The sequence below is a fragment of the Paroedura picta genome, chromosome 1, assembly GCF_049243985.1.
Source record: "Paroedura picta isolate Pp20150507F chromosome 1, Ppicta_v3.0, whole genome shotgun sequence".
NCBI lineage: Eukaryota > Metazoa > Chordata > Lepidosauria > Squamata > Gekkonidae > Paroedura > Paroedura picta.
In genome coordinates, this window is record NC_135369.1 from 158848361 (window position 1) to 158869720 (window position 21360).

The following is a 21360-nucleotide window of genomic DNA, read 5'->3' on the forward strand; positions in this document are numbered from 1 at the left end:
GGATCGCTACTGTGTAGGGTCTCCCGCGTGCCCACATACACAATGGTTGAGGAGCTGGGACTCAGGTCTGACATGACAATAGACTCCAAAAACACAGCCTTCTATTTCTGCTTCAGCAGGAAAGCACCGAATAGTGATATAGACTCTCATGCAAATAACTTTTGTGACAACACCAGAGCTTCTGTCTGTTTTAGACAGTGCCAAGAACAACTGGCATGAAGACAAGGGATCAAGGGTGGAAAGGTGCATCAGAGACACCATGGCTTATATTAGTTCAGCATGCACTCCTTAAGTCAAGTATTACTGAGATAAATCTTGTGCATATTTAAGATGCAGAAAGGGATGCAAATCCCTGTGATTTTATGATTTTGCATAAGAAAGGGGGATATTTAGACAGGAAGGGAGTCATCTCTTGAAAAATCAATATCATGTAATGATTGTCTACTAATTGTGTAACTTGCTTATTTTGGACTCGACACACGGCCTGTTTGAAACATTAATCTCTTCATGCTGCTGATTCCTCAGCTTTGCCTTGGAGCAAAACTACCAAAATAGTAAGATTAACTGATTTTAATATATTTCTCTTGTAATATTATAACAAAGACATTATTCAGACTGAAGTATTAACAATTAGAATTTCCTACTTTGCAAGTAAATTACCAAAAGTTTCTTCAAGCAGTCCAGGGTGGTATAAGTTACTACTTAATGACTTGTAACTGCCTTATTTTATTTTGACTGTGTGCTTGTACAATTCAGCAGTTACTATTTATCAATACTGACGGTGGTGCCTGTGATTAGAACATATGTTAATAGCCTCCACACTTGAACGGTAACTTATGTGGGCTGAACTAGTTCCTATAGAAATGCAGTATGTAGTTCCTCAGACACCCAATCTTTGGAAGGCTCTCAGCTGCCTCCCATCCTGCAGAGACAATGCGACACAAGGTACAAACTGGCCAGGCAATTTCTTACAAGGAAGAAAAGGATCCTGAAAAGCAGCCACTGCAGTATCTCGTGAATAGGTACACATTCATCTTGGCAAGTTTTAGAGACATTAGTTCACATTTTCAATCACATTTGTATTGTGCATTATTTTGCATTATTTTTGTACGTTTTAATTTGAAGAGCCTTTAATTTGTTGCCACCTCCCGCTGCGGCCTGAAGGACTATATATATTGAAATTTATTTATAATCATGTTTTCAGTCTGCCCCTTAAAATGTAAATATAATATTTAGCTTTAAATTACACTAAAATATAATTCTAAATACAGATAAAAGATGACAAAAATGCAATACCATTTGCCCATTTTGCCCAATATGGCTGTGCAGAAAGGGGAGGTTTTATAAATTTATCAGTACAGGGGAGGGGGCAGTGCATTAAAATGGCAATACATTACATCAGAGTGAGGTTGATGGATTCAAGTAGAAACCCAGGCGTAACCCTGTGGCTTCAACCATAGGCTTGGCAGAACCACAGGCTCGCTCATCCATCCATCCATCCATCCATCCATCCATCCATCCATCCATCCATCCATCCATCCATCCATCCACCCACCCATCCACCCATCCATCCATCCATCCATCCATCCATCCATCCATCCATCCATCCATCCATCCATCCATCCATCCATCCATCCATCCATATTTATTGACCCTGTAGAACTCTTTAAAGCCCTTCAGGGCCCTGATCTCCTCAGGCAGACTGTTCTACCAGGCCGGGACCAGTTTGTTTTTTTACAGATTTTGTTACAGTGACATATAGCATCTCCAAAGCACATAGAGTGCCTAAGATACTTTGGGTTGGATCCTGCAGAGTATTTTTGCTGACAAGATATGGTGATAGTCACTAATTTTGTCCTCTCACCATAGACCTCCAGTTCTTCCTTCATGCTGTTCTTGGGAGTCCCTAGTTCCTTTTGAACTGCTTTTGGGGAGGCCTTTTGGGCTGCAGTGGAAGAGGGGAGGTAATAAATCCTTCAACAGACATGTTTGGCAAACTCCAAGGCTTCCTGCAAACCACCCCCTCAATCCTCACAACAGCTTTCTATGTTAACAGAGTTAGCCACATATAGAGGTGTACAGGAGTGTGCCAGGACTGAACAATGGTGGCTGGTTGAAAACCTTAAGTCCTTGATATAAGATATGAACTTTCCAGCTCACAGTTCACACCCTTTTCCAGTATGGTAAACTATTCTCACAGGATGTTCCTTATGCTTATTCAAAGTACATGTTACAATGCATACAGTTACAGAGCAACAGAATATCATAGGGAGGAGAGAGAAGATATGGTTTATAAGGCGGATCATAAATTATATGAATCTACTATGATGTTCCCTGATGCATTATCACTTGGTCCTTGTTACCCAATATTAACTTTTGAGCCATGGCGGACTACTTCTAAGAAGCAAGAAAACACTACTGAGGTAGGGACAAAAGGGGAAAAAAAGATAACTATGGCCTGTTTTGTTTCTCTTCCAAAAGAAAAAAAAATCAGTTATTTTTGCTGTGTCTTTTGAAAAAAGATGTCTGCTCATCTCAAAGAAGGAAAGCCTTTTGTTTTGCCTGACTTCGTACATCTGAATGATTTGGCATGTAAAATTACAGGAGGAAAGGTAAATTCACTTGGTTATGTCTTACTATCATGTTCAGCTTGTTTATTTAATTACGTTTCTATATTGCTTTTCCTCATTGCTTAAAATGGTTGACAAGGTATATAGATATATTAAAAAACAGTCACCTGATATGTTAGAACTCTAAAAGCCCTAACACATTTAAGAACAGGCCAGGAAAAGGTCTGCCTAAACAACACACCGGTCACACTGAGGGACTGCCTGTCTGCCTATGCTTCCCAGAGAATTCTTTGCTCTCATAACACCGGGCTTTGACGAGAGCCAGGGCCTTTTTGGTCCTGGCCCCTACCTGGTGGAATGAGCTCCCAGAATAACTGAGGACCCTGAGAACTAAACTGAGAACTAAACCTATTCCACAAGGCCTTCAAGGCAGAGCTTTTCCACCTGGTGTTTGATTGGGGCTGGGACAGTGACATATTCCATATCCCCCCCCCCCCCCGGAAATGTCAAAATCTGGATGCTTCATGCTGTTGAAAGACCATAACTTGGTTTAACTGTATTGTTATTATATTCTATATATTAAGTTACTGTTGGTTTATTTTATGAATGGTTTTAATAATTAACTTTATTGTATATATTTGAGCATTGTGAGTCACCATGAGCTGGCAACCCCCGGAGTAGCGAATTAGAGGTCCAAAGAATAAATAAAATAAATAAATATTGCTCAGGCAGGCTTTTTGCTTACTTGTTTCTAATATGTCCTTAGAGCCAAATGACACATAATGATGAAGGTCAGGGTTCTTTCTAGCTACGCAGCAACTTCAGGGAACAGAATTATAATGGTTTGCAGGTATCAGGAGGGTAGGAGGAGGGAGGTTCCTGCCCCCCATTGTATCCCCACGCTGAAGTGGGCTCCTACAGATGTTTTAAATGTCATTCATTGTAGCTCCAATGGGGAGTGGGGGAGCCTCTGTTTGTCCCTATAAAGATCCTTCTGTGAGCAGCTGTTGTGCACATCTAGGTAAGAGTCAGTTTTGGGTAATATTAGAAGTTGACACAGCATTAGTTTAGTTGTGTATCAAAGGATATTTGGGAGGCAGACAAAGGGTCAATTGTGTCCTTACCATTATTTTTATTATGGGAATTCTTACCTAATCATCATCATCCTTTACCTGGCTCTGGGCAGGTAACAGGAAGACATATGCAATTATTTTTTTCATTGATAAGCAGTTTTTAAATGTTTTAAATGAACATATATTAATTAAATCAGAGTCCAGTAGCACCTTAAAGTGCTACTGGACTCTGATTTTATTGTGCTACTTCACACCAACACGGCTACTCATTTGAACATATATTAATTAAATTATACTATATCTTATTATTAAATTGCTTTCTTAAAAACCTTACAGAGGGAACCCAATTCAGTTGGGTGAGGTGGTGTTTTGTGGATGGCATATTGCAGTTGTGTGAGCAGGGAGGCCAGCGTTTTCTTGGTGTTAATTTCCTGGTTTCAACTATAATTTCTTGGCGAAACAGCTCTGTCTTGCAGGCCCTCCAGAAATGGAAGGTCCCGATCTCATTAAGGAGACCATTTCACCAGGGCTTTTTATCCACTCCCAGCTTGAATAAATCCCTCCCATCTACACTCAATTCGATTTCCATTTTGATATTGGGCACTTTAAATTTTCCCTCTGCAACATGCATGATAGATCTGCAGTGACCCTACCTTTCCCCCATGATATCCAGGAGTGGATATAAGCCTTGATATTTGAAAAACCGCCATCAGTAAGTGTGTAGATGTCTCCATTTTGCAAATTAGCTTCCTGCTCCAAAGCACTCTTCCCTGATTGGCCATGGCGTCAGTTCAAAGACTTCCTGGTTCCCAGTTGCAAGACTTCCCTCCCTGTCTTAAAGTTATTGCACTCCAGAAGCCCATACCTCTCTCAGCAGATATTTGCCCCATTCTCTGAGAGGCTGCTGCTGACTCAGGAGTCAAAAGAAAAGGAATAAAGCACTAATGCCGGCTGGACTTCACCCTCCCCTTCGCCAGTTTAGGAATGGTAGTTCAGTTTTGTGACCAGTGCTCCCCTCCCCACTCTGGGCTTTCCCAATCAAGTGCAGAAGGCTTTCTGCTTTAATTTTTTTGGGGGGGAGGAGGAGGAGAAAGACCCTGGTTCAATGAATTCAGTAGGATTGACAGTGGGGGGGGGGAGGAAGTGCAGAATCTGCCCAGTCTGGAGCCAGGACAGAAAACCAGTCATTCAGTATATCTTACACCATGGAAGACGCACCTACTCTTGGAGGGATTTTTTGTGGGGGGGGGGGTTGATTCTTTCTGCTGCTTCAGACCTTCAATTTAACCCCCGCCCCAGGGGCCCATTGACTCTTAAGGACATAGCAAGCTGCACTAAGAGTGGAAGGATGGGGAAATGTTTCTTTCTCTACTGCTGCTGCACTCACGCTAGATTGCCATTAATTTGGAGCCATTAGTAAAATGGACTGTTGAAGAAAAATAGAAGCCTGATGTTAGATAATTTTAAAAGCCAGAATTTTACATGAAAAAAGCAGAAAAGCTGATGCTAATAGCTTCTTACATGAAAATGTTTTAGTATATGCAAAATAAAATTAGAAGTAATGTGTACATAGCTGTTATAATTAATTCCTAAAATCTGCTCTAATTTATAAAGGTTTTATTTGCAACCGATGACTTTTTTGCTCCTGCAGAAAATCTCTTAAAGGTAGGCAAAATCCATATATCCCTTGTTTAGATTATAAACAGAGTGTGGTAAAGGCTAGCACTAAGAGCAGTTTAAGATGGTTTAATGTCCAGGTTTTGCTGCAGAATACATCTCTTACTGTTTTATGCTCCCTATTCCTTGTAAGAAATCAAAGCACAGTGTTGTTATGTTGAATTTTCTTTGGATGAGAGACAGCACTTGGAAGTTATGGTATCTTGGGAATGTTTGTTTACAAATGTACAAGCCAAGGGCATAGTTGAAGTAAATGGATTTCTACAGCAAGCAACACAACCAATATTCCTGCAACAACTCCCCTTAGAGTAACTGCACCCCAAGATTGCTTTAGTTTTAGCCAAGTTTGCCAAATAATCTGGACCAAACAATATATATAGTAGAAAATCTGTGGTCAGAATTTGTTTTTTCTTAAAGGCAAAACTAGATGTGGTATGCCTGGTTCAGATCTGGGCCATGGCACAGCTGTTTCATTACACTATCTTGTTAAAAAGGTAAAGGTAAAGGTATCCCCTGTGCAAGCACTGATTGATTTGCATCTCTGTAACACTATCTTGTTACAGAGATGCAAATCAACTGTTCAAAGCTGTTCTATGCCTTACTGATACTGATTCTGCACGGGCGATTCCGCAAAGTGGCAGCCTCACAACACTGTCGCCAGTGTGTTGCGGTGGAGCAGCATGCTCTACTGCTTCCTGCATTCCTATGGAGAACGTTTTTCGGTGGCAGATTAGGTCCTCCCGGATTACTGCTTCCTCGCAGAGGCAGTTGGGGTGGAATGGTTTCGTCACCTGGGGGGGCAGATTTTAAAAAAATTTGCACTAAGGTGGGATCATGAACCCTCCTTTGTGCAATTTTTTTTTAATGCCCCATTTGGTCCCACAGCACCGCAAAGTGCCACGGAGCTGAGTGGGGCATTTTCTGTCCCCTCTGGGCTGCTGTCGGAGGGGGCATAGCCAGGCCTGGAAGGCCCAGCTCTTCCCTGTCCACATAGGCCTGTGGCGGGAGAGGCCCCGTTTGCCCCTGCAGCAGACCATGGAATTAAGATATTTCCATGTTCCTGTGCCGAGGGATAACTGAGCGCCTAACACTCGCCAGGCCCAGGCTAGCACCAACGTCATGTGACTGCAGGGATTAGCCCGGCTGCCATATGGGTGCTGGCCCTGTTTCTTTTGCCTGTGCGGAATCCGTATGAGATTTGGGGGGGAGTGGTATATGAATTCTGAGCCCCTTGGTTTCTTTTGTCTTTAAAATAAATCATAGAAGATTCTAGGTTCTTGCTTCATGGGGAGTTTGCTATCCCCCCCGCCCCCCAATTCAAACTGCAATAGCTTCTGCCTTTTTGTCCCACTTAGAAACTCTTATGTGTATCACACTGAGAAGGCTGGGGACATTAAGAAACATTCAGTTCCTTGTATTAGGTCTTTGGTGACCAACCACATTAGAAAGGCAAAACCACAGGGATAGTTCCATTCATGCTAATCACAAAATGCTGCCTTATGGCAACTCTTTCAAAATGCATTATAACCTATTTGCATGTGGAGAAACTGCAGTGATATGCATATTATTTGCCACATTATTTCTATTTCTGTTCAGAAAAAAATGTTTATCTTGCACACTGGTTTCTATATTTAAGCTCTGCTATGTAAAGGAGTGCTGCAATGAAATGGAACACTACAGTTTTAGTGCTACTACCTAAGCGAACATAAGGGAAATGACCCCACACATTTAAGTATGTTGAGGTCCCATTAATTTCAATGGGAATTTATGTAGCTTTCAGCTTCTTCTTAATCTACACTGTGCTCTTTCAGCTGCTTCTTAGTCTTTACTGTATTGTTGGTGCTGTCAAAAAACGAGCTTGTTTAATTTGTGAAAAATGACTTCTAATTACTTGAAAGCCTGTGTAGCTGCTTGCATATAATGGAAACCACTATAATGCAAGCTAACTATCGAGCTATCTTGATGTTATCTTCAAATAGGAACAGAGACCAATCTCTCATACAGATCTGTTCACTGAGTATGGAAAGTGGAGGGATGGTTGGGAGACCAGAAGAAAACGAATTTCAGGTAAGCTGCTGTTGTAGTAGCCAAACTCCCATGGAAACTTTCAGTTTTATGGGTAACTGTGAGTAGACACATTCTTGCATTGTATATAAGGGTGCGAATAACAACTTAAATAACCACCAATTGCTCTTAGGATAATCTACAAGCAAGAGCAGTGACAATCCACCATAGATTTGCACTTTAGAACTATTGTGCTCTGGGTATGGAGACTTCCTCTACTGGCCCTCCCCGTTATCATACTTTAGGTAGCAAGACCTTATAGGGATGGAGTTTTCCAGAGATGACACCCAGCAATTAAAATATAAGAAGTAAGTTTAATAAAGGAATAACAGAATACAAACGTTCTGTTGAAGCAAGGGAACAAGGAAAAGGTGAAAACACAGTCTTTTGTCCCCATGCTAGGAACTTCCTAAATGATGCTGAATTTTAGGAATTTTAGGAAGCTTTACTTCGAGCCTCTTGTGGCTCAGAGTGGTAAGGCAGCAGACATGCAGTCTGAAAGCTCTGCCCGTGAGGCTGGGAGTTCAATCCCAGCAGCCGGCTCAAGGTTGACTCAGCCTTCCATCCTTCCGAGGTCAGTAAAATGAGTACTCAGCTTGCTGGGGGGTAAACGGTAATGACTGGGGAAGGCACTGACACACCACCCCGTATTGAGTCTGCCATGAAAACACTAGAGGGTGTCACCCCAAGGGTCAGACATAACCCGGTGCTTGCACAGGGGATACCTTTACCTTTACCTTTAAGCTTTACTTCAAGTTGCGGTAAGTTCAGATCTCCAGCTTAGGGTCCCTCTCTGTTGTCCGTGGTCTTGTGGACAAGAAGTAGTTCCTTGATGAAAGCTTAATTAATTGAGATTTATGTGTATCCAAAGAACTGCCCAAACTAGAACCCGCCCGCCCCCGTTGTCCAGAATATTTACAAACTCTCTTTCTCCCACCCTCTATGGATGGCCTTTCTGTCCACAATGAAGCATTTTCCTTCTCACTTTAGTTTTCTCAGCTTTGAATGATTTACTAGCAGGGAATGGGGGAGCAAGCCATTAGCATAACTAAGTGCTTGAGTGCTCTGTGCTAGATATTATTTAATTAATTTATATTCTGACTTCTATACTGTCACTCCCAAATGGCTTGTGGCAATTCATAATAAACATTCTCCCCACACTAAAATTCCCATAAAACAATCATAAAACCCCAGTCATAACATTAAAACCCTAATTACAACCACCCCCTGGTAGCGACAACACTCTCCGCCCCCTGGCTCACAGACCTTCTAACAAGAAATGTCTTAGGGAAGGGGTAGTCAACCTGTGGTCCTCCAAATGTTCATGGACTACAATTCCCATGAACCCCTGTTCTGAGAGGGCCCACAACTCTCCCAGGTGCTCATTCTACCAGGTAGGAGCCAGAACTGAAAAGGCCCTAGCCCTGGCCAAAGCCAGGAGGATTTCCCTCAGGCAGGAAATTGGCAACAGATTCATACCCACAGAGCGAAGAGCCCTGCAGGGGCATAGGGAGATAGGCAATCCCACACATATGAGGAGCCCAGATAGCAGATGACCTTAAAGGTTAATAGCATTACCTTGAACTTGATCCAGGCTGCAACTGGTTACCAATGTAGCTGCCTAAGCACAAGCTTGATGTGTACTCACCAAGATGTAAATATGAAGACCCTAGCATAGTGGTCCCCAGCCTTTTTCAGGCTGGGGACCGGCGGCAGCAGGGAGGGCGATTGCCTGGCCGTGCATGAGCAATGCGGAATGCGCCATGTGCGGCCGAAAAACCCCATGTGTGGCACTTTGCGCATGCACACGCGAAAGTGCCGCACACGTGTGTTTTCGGTCGAGCATGGCACATGTGTGCATGCGCGGCCCCGCCACGCATGCACATTGCGCATGCGTGGGCCTGCTTCCCTCTCCCCCCTCCCACAGTAAGAAGCTTGCTGGGCCGCAAGCTTGCGGCCTGGGAAGTTTCTTACTGCGGGGGGGGGGCGGGGGAAAGGGAGCCACGGCCCAGCACCGAGCCACGGCCCGGTGGTTGGGGACCACCGCCCTAGCAGACACATTTTGCACCAGTTGCAATTTCCAGGCCAGGAACAAGCGTAGGCTTGGATTACAGTATATTCAGGTAAGGACAAAATTTGAATCTAGTGGCACTTTTAAGACCTGTGAAGTGTTATATTGGATATGCGCATGCACACAAGCTTATACCCAATATAACACTTCACAGGTTTTAAAAGTGCTACTAGATTATATATGCATGTGTGTGCGTGCACGTGCGCATGCGTGAGAGAGATAGATAGATAAATTTTTAAAATCAGTCTTGCCTTTGTCTTTTAGGACATGATTGGTGCATCATTCAACTGGGGGTGCCAGGAACTGTTTATGGGTTTGAGGCAGACACATCTTATTTTGCTGGAAACTGTGCTCCTCGGTTATCAATCCAAGCTGCTTATTTAAAACAAGGTAACTAAGAAACAAGGAAGTTTTGAGCTTCCATAGGATTACCAACTTCAAGGTGGGACTTGGGAGTTCTAGAATGATGACTGAGCTCCAGAGATCAGGGCTTGGAGGAAATAGCCTAAGGATAGAAATCCTGGTCCTGTTATTGGAAACAGTGAAGGCAAAAGAAATGGGGTCCTAAAAAGGGTGAACTCTCAAGTTTCCCCTACCTTGGTGTGAGTCACTGAGAAACTGTTTTTTAGGGCCTATAAGCAGAAATAATGAAATTTGTGGAGTGGGTATGGGGTGGGCAAGGCAAAAAGGAGTCCTTTTCAGATTGTCTTCTGGAGCAGTGGTCCCCACCCTTTTTGAGGCTAAGGACCGGCAGGGCAACTGCCTGCCCGGCTGTGCATGCCGCGCCCACGCATGGCGCATGTGCGCCAGGGCCGTTCATGTGCCATGCGCGGGCGTGGCCCTGATTCCCTCTCCCCCCCTCCCGCAGTAAGAAGCTTCCCGGGCCGCAAGCTTGCTGCGGGGGGGGGCAGGGAGAGGGAGCCGCAGCCCAGCGTCAAGGCCTTGGGGACCACTGTTCTGGAGAACTGGGTGCTGGTACTGGCAATAAAGGTTGGCATGCCATTATAACCATTTTTCATTACTCCTCTTCCACATTATGCTAGCTGCCAATAAGTATCATAGTTTCATGGTATTGTAGGGTACATTTGCAATGAAACAAATGCAATAGCTGGGGTGTGCACTAAATATACAACAATCCTAATCCCACATACTGTAATTTGCTAACCCAAACCACATACAATGAGATTCCCCAACTAGTGCTTTAAAAGGGAGGATGTAGCTGCCAGTTTGCTGCTGGGACGCTGGATGCTGACAATATCAGGTAGAATGCCCCAAATTGGCATCAGCAAAAGGTAAGCCTTTCACTATATTTTCTGGGTGCGGAATGGCCCTGATTCTTAACCTTCCACTGATGACAGACTAATTCTGCTGGTATTATTTATCATGCTTTGGTCTGGCATGTTGTCCTTGCAGAAGAAATACCATCACTGCCACCAAGAGGGACCAGAATAGGAACTGCAGCTTCAGAAGAAGAATTCAAAGCTGTTGAAGAGGTAAACTCTAGCTAAGAAAAACACCAGAGAATGAATCGAGCTGAGGTTTTCATACAAAACTTGCTATGGGGGGACGACAAATGAGTATAGTGGTGCTCAGTCTATCAGTATTTATTTACACTGTATTGTTTATTTATTTACCAATTTTCTACTTGAGACTCAAGGTGAATTACATGATATAAAAATGTAAACTAATAATATAAGAGATCTAACTCTCTTTCTCTCTCACACACACACATATATACATGATTCCCCTCCTCATAGGCTTTTAAAAATAGGATTCTTCAACCTTGCTAACTACTAATTCTATTCTAGTCAAGTGCATAGAGAATTCACATTTGGAAGATTTATGACAGGATTCATACCTTTTTAACCTCAGTTTCTTTTTGCACAGAGAATTTACTCATGAAAGACGTGAAAAAGATTTAACACCAAGCCCTAGTATTGATTGGAGGAGCATGACAAATGATTGATGGGGCTCACCCCCCCCCTTTCACCACAGTGGCTAGTGGCCTGAATTTATCCTGTCTTTTTCTGCTTCCTTCCTTCATTACCTTTGATAGCTCATCTTTTTCTTCCTTCAGCATCTTTATGCTTTGTTTCCTAAGCTCGTCATATCCTTGCTTCTCCTGGCAGAATCTGGTGCCAGCTTTTACTGTCCCACAATGCACACTGTATGGTGCAGCCACCCCTATGCAACATTGCTGCTTAGTAAAGCTGACTGGAAAAATGGTTAATCACCTCCATAATGCACTTGAATTCAGGGAGAAAGGAAGCAATGTAAAGCTATGGGAGGGCATGAACAACCTAGACCCATCAAGCTGTTAAGTTTAAATGGCTGGCAGCCATTTCAGTGGTCCATTTTGCTTCCCCTTATTTGGAAGTGGCAAGCTAAATTGATGATTGAAATTTAATATTGTTTCTCACCAGCCCACCAATTTCTTGACCTAGAAGTTACAGTGATGGGTCTGTCGTTTTCTGGCTTCTTCTTTAATTCCTTTTTTAAAATAACTGTTACATTAGGTACTAAATCTGGCAAATAAATTATGTTAGTCCTGCTTTGATATCAATTCAAAGGAAGAATTATTGTTTTAAAAAAGTTTTGCCTTTAGTATATGGTAGTCCCTTTAGCTGACTTCGGCATGGATATATAAAATATTGCTTTTTAGAATTGTTTTGGAATGTTTTAAAATGTTGAATAAATGCTATTTCATCTTTAGCTGAGACATGTAGGTAAAAAAATAGTTTCTAGCAACACTAAAAGCCAAATTGTAACAAGAAATACTGAGATTCTATAGACAAATTAAAAAGAATATCTCTGACCTGAAAGCAAACAACTAACTAATATATGTCTTCAGATGAGGTCAAATGAATGGGATTACTTGGTTCCTATGTCAGAGATAAAATCAGGAAATCTTGACGTTGGCTGCAACTATTTCCATGTGACTTCAAAGCAGAAGTGGACTCACATAAGGCTCAACATATATCCAGGTAAGATAAAATGTACATAACAAAGACTTATTTCTGTTTCTATTCCATCTTATTTGTTCGGTTTCCAACACCAAAGGGGATCATGGAACCTCATTAGAAAATTATGCATCTAGCTGCCAGGGTTGTGGGTTTGGTTATTTTTTTTTCTTTTTGGTATTAACTTTTCTTGCATTCATTATCTGTGCATGTACACATTTCCATGTATTATGAGATGACTGAGCAGAAACTAACTCCCAACTCAGTGTCATGGCTTGTTTGGCAGAAATGAGACTTGTGACCAACAAAAAATAACCTCCAAAAATGTCCTATGCTAAACAATGACCCAGAATGATATGAGGAATAGAACAAACTGATGTTCCATAGTTGCACTACTGCAATGGAATGCTTGGTCTTGTCGACATGGGCAAGAAGACTAAACTTTCCACTCCCATATTCTATCTGCACAACATCCTCTCTGATTTAGTGCAACACTGCTGCATCCTGGAAGTTAGGGTTGATCTGGTGCAAGCTTCCAGCTTGTGATACTGCACTGATACAAAGGTTTATCTATGTTTGTTTATTTATTTAGTCAATGGTACTAAAGGTCATTGACAAAAGGGGGTTAAAATATGTTTTTAGTGGCCATAGATATTTTTTCAATGAGAAATGTTTATTAGGCAATGATCTTCTAATTGCTTTAGATTTTGAATGGGAGCTTGGTGACCCCTCTCAGTGGAAAGGTGAAAGAGTAGGTAGGTTAGAATGTGTGGGAAAGCTGCAGGTTTAAAATCTGAGGGCAAGCAAAGGTGTCAGATAGTTGATTCACCAAAGCAACATCCAAAAACAAAAGCCACACAATACTTTTTATTATGAACAAAGAAAAATTCATTTATTTATGTTTTGATTTCTATACCACCCCTCTTGTACTATCCGTCTCAAGGCGGAATACAATAGGATTCGACATTGATTACAAGATGAAGGCACCCTTCCTGGCCTAGTCCTTTCCTCCCACGCCATAGGACCTCTGAAGGGTTCAGTTTCAGGCAGTTTGCTTTAAACTGCTCAGTCACTGATTCCAGACACTGGACCAATGAACTCAGAGGGGCACAACGCAATGTTCTTCACAAGTCTTCCTTTGGCTGGACTTTCAATGCTATGTGGAATAATTTCTTTCAGGCCATGGTCTTATCTGCATCTTGTGTGGAAAACCAGTCATATGTCAATAAAGTGACTCTATACCTGGGACAGCGTCTAAATTTATCTCCAATGTTTATCTCTGCTCTCAACTGTTTAAGGAACCTCTATGTTCCCTTTGGTGATAGAATGGCATTTGATCAATATTGTTTTTTATATTTTTATATTTTCATATTCACCCCACTTTCCCAGAGCCAGTTTGGTGTAGTGGTTAGGAGTGCAGACTTCTGGTGAGCCGGGTTCGATTTTGTGCTCCCCCGCATGCAGCCAGCTGGGTGATCTTGGACTCCTCTCAGCACTGATATAGCTGTTCTGACCAAGCAGTGATATCAGGGCTCTCTCAGCCTCACCCACCTCACAGGGTGTCTGTTGTGGGGAGAGGAAAGGGAAGGCGACTGTAAGCCCCTTTGAGGCTCCTTCGGGTATATAAGAACCCAACTTCTTTGGCATACAAGAATCAACTCTTCTCTTCTTCAATATCAAAGGTGCAATCTAAAACCAGCACCGCCTAACCATGACTTCTATTCATACATCACCAATCTTGTCTTTCCCTCTGTTATCTTCTCTAATATTTTTCCCCCAGATTTTAAGGTCCTTGGGGGCCAGGACATATAAAACATTGTCTCTGCTGATGGTAATATAGTGGAAATAGTAATGTTTCCAATATAACTTTTCAATATGTTTTATTATTAAACTCAGCTATTGTACTAAAGTATATAGAAGTGATGATTCCTTGGGTATTAAACTGATTAAACTGTAAAGTCATAATTAAAAGACATGGTTTTCCCTCCCTGTAGATGGTGGAATTGCACGTTTGAAAGTATATGGCACGATATCAAGAGACTGGTCACTTTCTGGTCAGAATGATTTGAATGATTTGGTGGCAATGGTGAATGGAGGTATCTGTGTTGGATATAGCAATGCTCAGTTAGGTCATCCCCATAATATACTGGGTAAGAGTAAGACTAGTTCCTTTTCTATTTAATAATAATTTGTTTAGTTTTTATTTCATTCAGGAGGTAAAATATGTCTCAAAGTCTGTAAAGTTTTCATGCATGTCTGCAATATGACACTGTTGAGAGCCAGCTTGGTGTAGTGGTTAGGAGCATGGACTTCTAATCCTGCAGCTGGGTAACTTTGGGCTCACCCCAGCACTAATAAGGCTGTTATGACTGAGCAGTGATATCAGGGCTCTCTCAGCCTCACCTATCTCACAGGATGTCTGTTATGGGGAGAGGAAAGGGAAGCCGATTGTAAGCCACTTTGAGACTCCTTTGGATAGAGAAAAGTGGCATATAAGAACCAATTCTTCTTCTTCTTCTTCTTCTTCTTCTTCTTCTTCTTCTTCTTCTCTGTGATGTTCCTTAAATTCTAAGGATGCAACTTAATCAGATAACAACTGAAGAGGTGTCCTAATTAAAAGTTCCTGCTAAGCTCACATACTATTTAAAAACAAAAAAAAATGTTTTTTTTCATCAAAGCTATTAATTCCTATGCATATTCAATAAGTTAATCAGTTTAAACTTATGAGTAATAACTTGTATGATTCTTTTTATTCAGGTTTCTGCCATACTAAGTTCAGAGGAAATTTGAGGAAAACATTCCTTTTTAGGGTTGCCAACCACTGCTAGAAACAGCTAGGAGAAATTATGGGGTGGGGGATAAGCTTGCTGGTATCACGTGATGTCACTTCTGTTGCAAACCGGAAATGATATCATCATATTGGGGTAACATTCTGGGATCCACCCAAACTATGTTTAAACAATTCAGTTTGGGGCAAGTCTTAGAGTTCATCCTAACACAGTGACATAGCTTCCAGTTTTGCTCTGGAAAGACATTGTACATCTGTGCAAAGCTGGCACGCTCTGTATTGAGCCAATGTAATGGCAGTGGAGAATGGAGAGGTGAAAGCTGAGAGATGTCCAACTATAGAGGGAGACATGCCCCCCATCCCACAAGCACTCCCTATAATACTTACAAACAAGTACAGATTAGTTAACTGATAATTAACTGTTAGTATTCCTTAGTATTAACTCTGAGATTTAAATTAATTGGTTAGGAACAGGACGTGCGAAGTCCATGAAAGACGGCTGGGAGACAAGAAGAAGTTTGGAAAGACCGTCAATTCTAAAAGTACGAACAATATACATAGTTCTTTATATGTGAATCTTGACTTGGATCCACACTTTCTGTTGCATGAGTGGTAAGGCAGTTGTACAGATGTGTGTATGTGTGTAGATTTCTGTTGATTCTTCCTTCTGCTGCAGCCTCCTGTTGCTGAGAGCTCTTTGACTTCTAGCAGAGGCTTGGGAGTGGGCACAGGTAGGGCAGAAGGTAGAGATACGGAGACTATTCATACGATCAAGATGGCCGTCCTTATTTACTAATAGTGATGTGTGGCCCACATCTGTGAATACTTAAATCCACAAATCATCCTTTAAAGGAGGTCTTACTGGGACCAGGCTTGACAACAACCAGTGTGTAACTTGATATTATGTGACTTCCCCAACTCACCTAGATATAACTGTTTACTACTGTTCAACAGAAGCCACTGTATGAAAGCCAGTGTGGTGCAGAAGTTAGAACTTTAGAGAAGGGTCTAGAGCAGGGGTAGTCAAACTGCGGCCCTCCAGATGTCCATGGGCTACAATTCCCATGAGCCCCTGCCAGTGTTTGCTGGCAGGGGCTCATGGGAATTGTAGTCCATGGACATCTGCAGGGCCGCAGTTTGACTACCCCTGCTCTAGAGGATCCAAGTTCAAATCACTGGTCACTATGTGATGCTGAGCCACTCACATAGTTTCAGCCTAACCTATCTCACAGAGTTGCTGTGAGGGTAAAAAGGAATGTAAACTACTTTTGTCCCCCTCCCCGCCCCCTGTGGCGAAAGACAAATATTAAATCCTGTTGTTACCCACTCAGGACTGAGCCTCTTGTGGCGCAGAGTGGTAAGGCAGCCGTCTGAAAGCTTTGCCCATGAGGCTGGGAGTTCAATCCCAGCAGCCGGCTCAAGGTTGACTCAGCCTTCCATCCTTCCGAGGTCGGTAAAATGAGTACCCAGCTTGCTGGGGGGTAAACGGTAATGACTGGGGAAGGCACTGGCAAACCACCCCGTATTGAGTCTGCCAAGAAAACGCTAGAGGGCGTCACCCCAAGGGTCAGACATGACTCGGTGCTTGCACAGGGGATACCTTTACCTTTACCTTTACCCACTCAGACTCAATCGGGAAGGGCAGGCAATAATAATAAAGTTATTAATATTATTATAAATAATAAATATAGCTCAAGACGAAAAACAGATAAAAAGTAGGCTGATTAATGATTGAGAAGGAGAGAATGAGGCAGAGAAAGGGGAGAGGTTATGGGGGTTTTCACATGAAAAGAGGACATAGTGGAGGAGAGAGAAATGCCACAAGTCCTTGAAGATATCCACTTACTAAGAAATGTTAATAACCCTACCCTCATGTCAAGAGTGGCATGAACATAGATTAGAACCAGGTGGTTAGTTAGTATTCACAATTTAGTATTCTCTAAATTGCATCCATACTATTTTGCCCTCAATATTATCAATAAGACTTCTTTACCATGATTTTTCATGAGCCTCTTGTGGCGCAGAGTGGTAAGGCAGCCGTCTGAAAGCTTTGCCCATAAGGCTGGGAGTTCAATCCCAGCAGCCGGCTCAAGGTTGACTCAGCCTTCCATCCTTCCGAGGTCGGTAAAATGAGTACCCAGCTTGCTGGGGGGTAAACGGTCATGACTGGGGAAGGCACTGGCAAACCACCCCGTATTGAGTCTGCCATGAAAACGCTAGAGGGCGTCACCCCAAGGGTCAGACATGACTCGGTGCTTGCACAGGGGATACCTTTACCTTTACCTTTTTACCATGATTTAAGTATATTTGCATATTTCTTCCACAGAATAATTTTTAAAAACCTACACATGATGTAGCCATAATATATCCCAATATAAATATGTCAAGGTGAACTTTAAAAACAATATTGCCCCTTTTTCATCCAGCTGACAATCATCAATCAATTTTTTCAAACTTTGCCTTTTCCACCTACACACAGGGCACAATCAGTTGCCCCAGGTGCAGTGCAAGTGACCTTTACCAATGAAAGGCAAAAGAGAGGGAAGGGCTATATGTCAGGGATCATCAAGGTATGCAGCTCCCATGTCATGCTGTGTGTGACCTGATTTAAATGTAATACTGGTGGTGATTAAAAACGGTGTGAATTCCCTCCACCCAGAGACGTGTTAAAACTGAGTCACTACATGTACTGTGTTACTCAACCAGAAAAATGTCCCTCTGGGATCTGAATTTCTGGTGTATTTGCATGTGTAGCAGTTAGGGGTTTACTTTAAACAATGCTCTGATGTATGTAGCTTCATATTTTCAGACTAGTATGTTCTTTTTGCCTACCAGTAACAAGTTTCCAGAGGGCCTGTGCATAGGTGTGGGAAGTCTAGAGACACAGAGGTTACATCTGCGGTGCTAATGGATTATGCCCATTTCTTCTCTGGAGGAATTACTAGCCAAATAATTCTGTATTTTCAATTTCAGGCTGATGACAAAGGAAACCTCCTTATACCAGGAAGGGAATGGGCAGTTTTTCGACTGGGCCATCCGGGTATAATAACACACGTAGAAATAGACACCAATCACTTTAAAGGTGAATATATGCTTTCAGTCCTTTGACTCTGTTACTTTCTTTGCATGTCCATTAATTGTATGAATATTCCTGAATGTTTCAAAGATTCAGAGGCAAACATTTTTGATCAATTTTGTTGATAGGTGAAATATGAGAAATTAATGAAATATAGAAAATATTTTACCTTCTCCCCCTTCAAGCTGTAATAGGATCTCTGATGGGCAGGTTTCATTACATGTTTCAGTTTTGCAAATATCACAGGGTTCTTTATAAGCTTGATCCTATGTATGTTTGTGTGGAAATAAATATCACCTGGGGTCAGGTAGGGCTTACTTCCAAGTAAATGTATGATTTACGATCTTGCTTTTTATGACAAAAGGCTATTGTTATATCCATTTTTTTTTACTATCAGGAAACTTTCCAGATACTTGTACACTTGACGCTTGTATTTTGAGTGTACAAGAAGAAAATAACTGCATAGCACAAAAATGGTCCCTGGAAAAGGATACAAAATGGAATGTCTTGCTGCCTGTAATGACGGTACGTTTGCAACGTCCATATCTGAAAGTAGCGGGTTCCTTTCTCTTTAGCCCAGTCATACTGACTTGGAGAACCACATGCACAATTACCATCAACTAGAAGAGCCCCATGATTACTGTGTGCCTTGTGCACCACTACAGCAAACATACACACATTCAACAATACCACCTTAAGAATCACCACAGTACCTCTGAGCATACAGAGCTCTCTCTTCCTGCCACTGCTGGACTCCTTGGCCCTTAATTTCCTTCATGGTTTTCTTGCTGTCCCTGGCACAAACCTCACTGCTTAGATGAGAGCCAGATGGCCTGGCTACTCCACCTTGTGGCAGCGAGAGAGTGAGAAATCAGCAAGCAAAGTAAACGGTGCCCAGGCTGCACTCTGCAGAAGCTGGCTCTGAGCCAGTCAGCAATGTTGTGAAGGTTTTCTTTGTAAGAAGCCTGTGTGCTTCCCTCTTTGGCCATCATGAGGCACAGACGCTGAGGCAACAGAGCAAGTTGGCCTTTGAGAAAGAAGAAGAGTTGGTTCTTATATGCTGCTTTTCTCTACTAGGAGTCTCAAAGTGGCTTATGGTCATCTTCCCTTTCCCCTCCCCACCACAGACACCCTGTGAGGTGGGTGAGGCTGAGAGAGCCCTGATATTACTGCTCGGTCAGAACAGCTTTATCAGTGCTGTAGAGAGCCCAAGGTCACCCATTTGGTTGCATGTGGGGGAGCGGGGAATCAAATCTGGCTGGCCAGATTAGAAGTCCATGCTCCTAACTCCTACACCAAGCTGGCTTTCACCAAGATGGAGGAAACCTCTCCTCTTAGGCCATGACTAGAGGGGTGGTGGTTTTAATCTCTTGGAAGCTGCTAAAATGGACTGTAGTTAATACCTGAACAGGTTGGGAGGGGGTAGTTGTTACAAGGCAGAACTTAAACATCCAATTTACTATAGTTCTTTTTTCCCTTCCAGCTCAAACCCCACAAAAGACATTTTTTTGATGCCACTGCCATACAAACACTGAACGTCTGTACTCATGTGAAACTTACTATTGCCCCAGATGGAGGCATAAGTAGGCTGCGTCTCTGGGGCTTTCCACGGATTCCCTCCCACGTGAGAGGGTAAAAACCACCCAAGAAAAAAGCTGTGACAGAATTTCACTTTCACTAATATGCAAAATTAATACATTAATCTGTATTTATATATTCATTGAATTGTACAGAGTTTTCCACATGAGTGGTTCAAACACAAAAATTGTTATGGATGTGCAATAATGCCCCATTTCTCTAGGTGAATGAATAAAATACATTTTGCAAATATGTTATCTGATTTGGGAAGATGCATTATTTATAATTAAGCAATGATAAGATGCAGAGCATGCAGTTACAAAAACCTTTGGGATAATGCAGTAATTTATGCCCCTCCAAATTCCTATACATGGCACATAGGGGTGCGTGATTTTTTTTCTTTTAGATAGCTTTCAAAATATTAAGCATAACCACTACTGCTCATTACAAAAATAATACATTTTAATTTTGCTTGCCTTATAACTTGGAAAAAATTCAAAACATGTTGTCATGTATGACACTGTTTATATGAGATTTAAAAACTCAACTTTAGGCCTATTTGCTGGGAAGCAATTGATAAGGCTTGCTCTGTAAATATGTTTAAAATTGTGGCAAATGTATACAGAATGTTTACAGATTCTGGAAGTATTAACAGTATTAAAACTGATTGCAAATGTTTTTCTTGTCTTAGTGATATTATACCATAATGCATTTGGAGTTTATTCATTTTCTTCTCTGAAGCCGTGTCTATATTTGCTCGTCTAAAAAGCTTTTGCTTTATGAATAATAATTAAAAAGTTATTACGTTATTGGTCATGTGTGTGGCATACTTGATATTCTGGGCTTTCAATTTCATTATCTTTATTTTAACCAAAATACCGTATCAAGTATCTTTTGTGAGTCGGTCCGTTTGTGCGTATTGGGCCTTACCAATACTATTGCCAGATCTGGGTTGGGACATCCTTGATAATTTAGGGCAAGGGTAGTCAACCTGTGGCCCTCCAGATGTTAATGGACTACAATTCCCACGAGCCCCTGCCAGCAAACTGGCAGGGGCTCGTGGGAATTGTAGTCCATGAACATCTGGAGGGCCACAGGTTGACTACCCCTGATTTAGGGGTCGAGACTAGGGACTCCAGGGTCTGAGGGGGGATATCATCAGGGGAAAATGCCATAGAACCTACCCTCCCAAGCATCCATATTCTCCAGGGGAATTGATCACATTCATCTTAGAGATGTTGAAATTATGGAAGACCTCAAGGCCCTGCCAGGAGGTTGGCACCCCTACGAATTAACCCATGAACATGCCTTTTGAGACCTATTTTTGCGGCTGCATTTCCTTCCCTTTGTTATACTGTTAAATTTGTTGTGGGATAAGTGGATTGCAGAATCCCCTCCTACCCCTTTTTCCAACAAAATAACTCTTAACCATTCCGATGGTTGATAAAATATCATAGAATCATAGAATCATAGAGTTGGAAGGGGCCATACAGGCCATCTAGT

General features: G+C 42.1%; 1 protein-coding gene across 1 annotated transcript; it reads left to right on the forward strand.

Annotated features, from left to right (window-relative positions):
- The first annotated feature begins 434 nt into the window (after nt 1-434).
- Nucleotides 435-20666, forward strand: ALLC (allantoicase). The gene is made up of 12 exons (XM_077310220.1): nt 435-554; nt 2482-2612; nt 5258-5308; nt 7300-7387; nt 9720-9845; nt 10869-10948; nt 12307-12439; nt 14410-14565; nt 15672-15745; nt 18177-18285; nt 18677-18804; nt 19763-20666. The coding sequence occupies exons 2-12, from the start codon at nt 2523-2525 to the stop codon at nt 19913-19915; spliced, it is 1188 nt and encodes a 395-aa protein (XP_077166335.1). The 5' UTR covers nt 435-554; nt 2482-2522; the 3' UTR covers nt 19916-20666.
- The last annotated feature ends 694 nt before the right edge of the window (nt 20667-21360 follow it).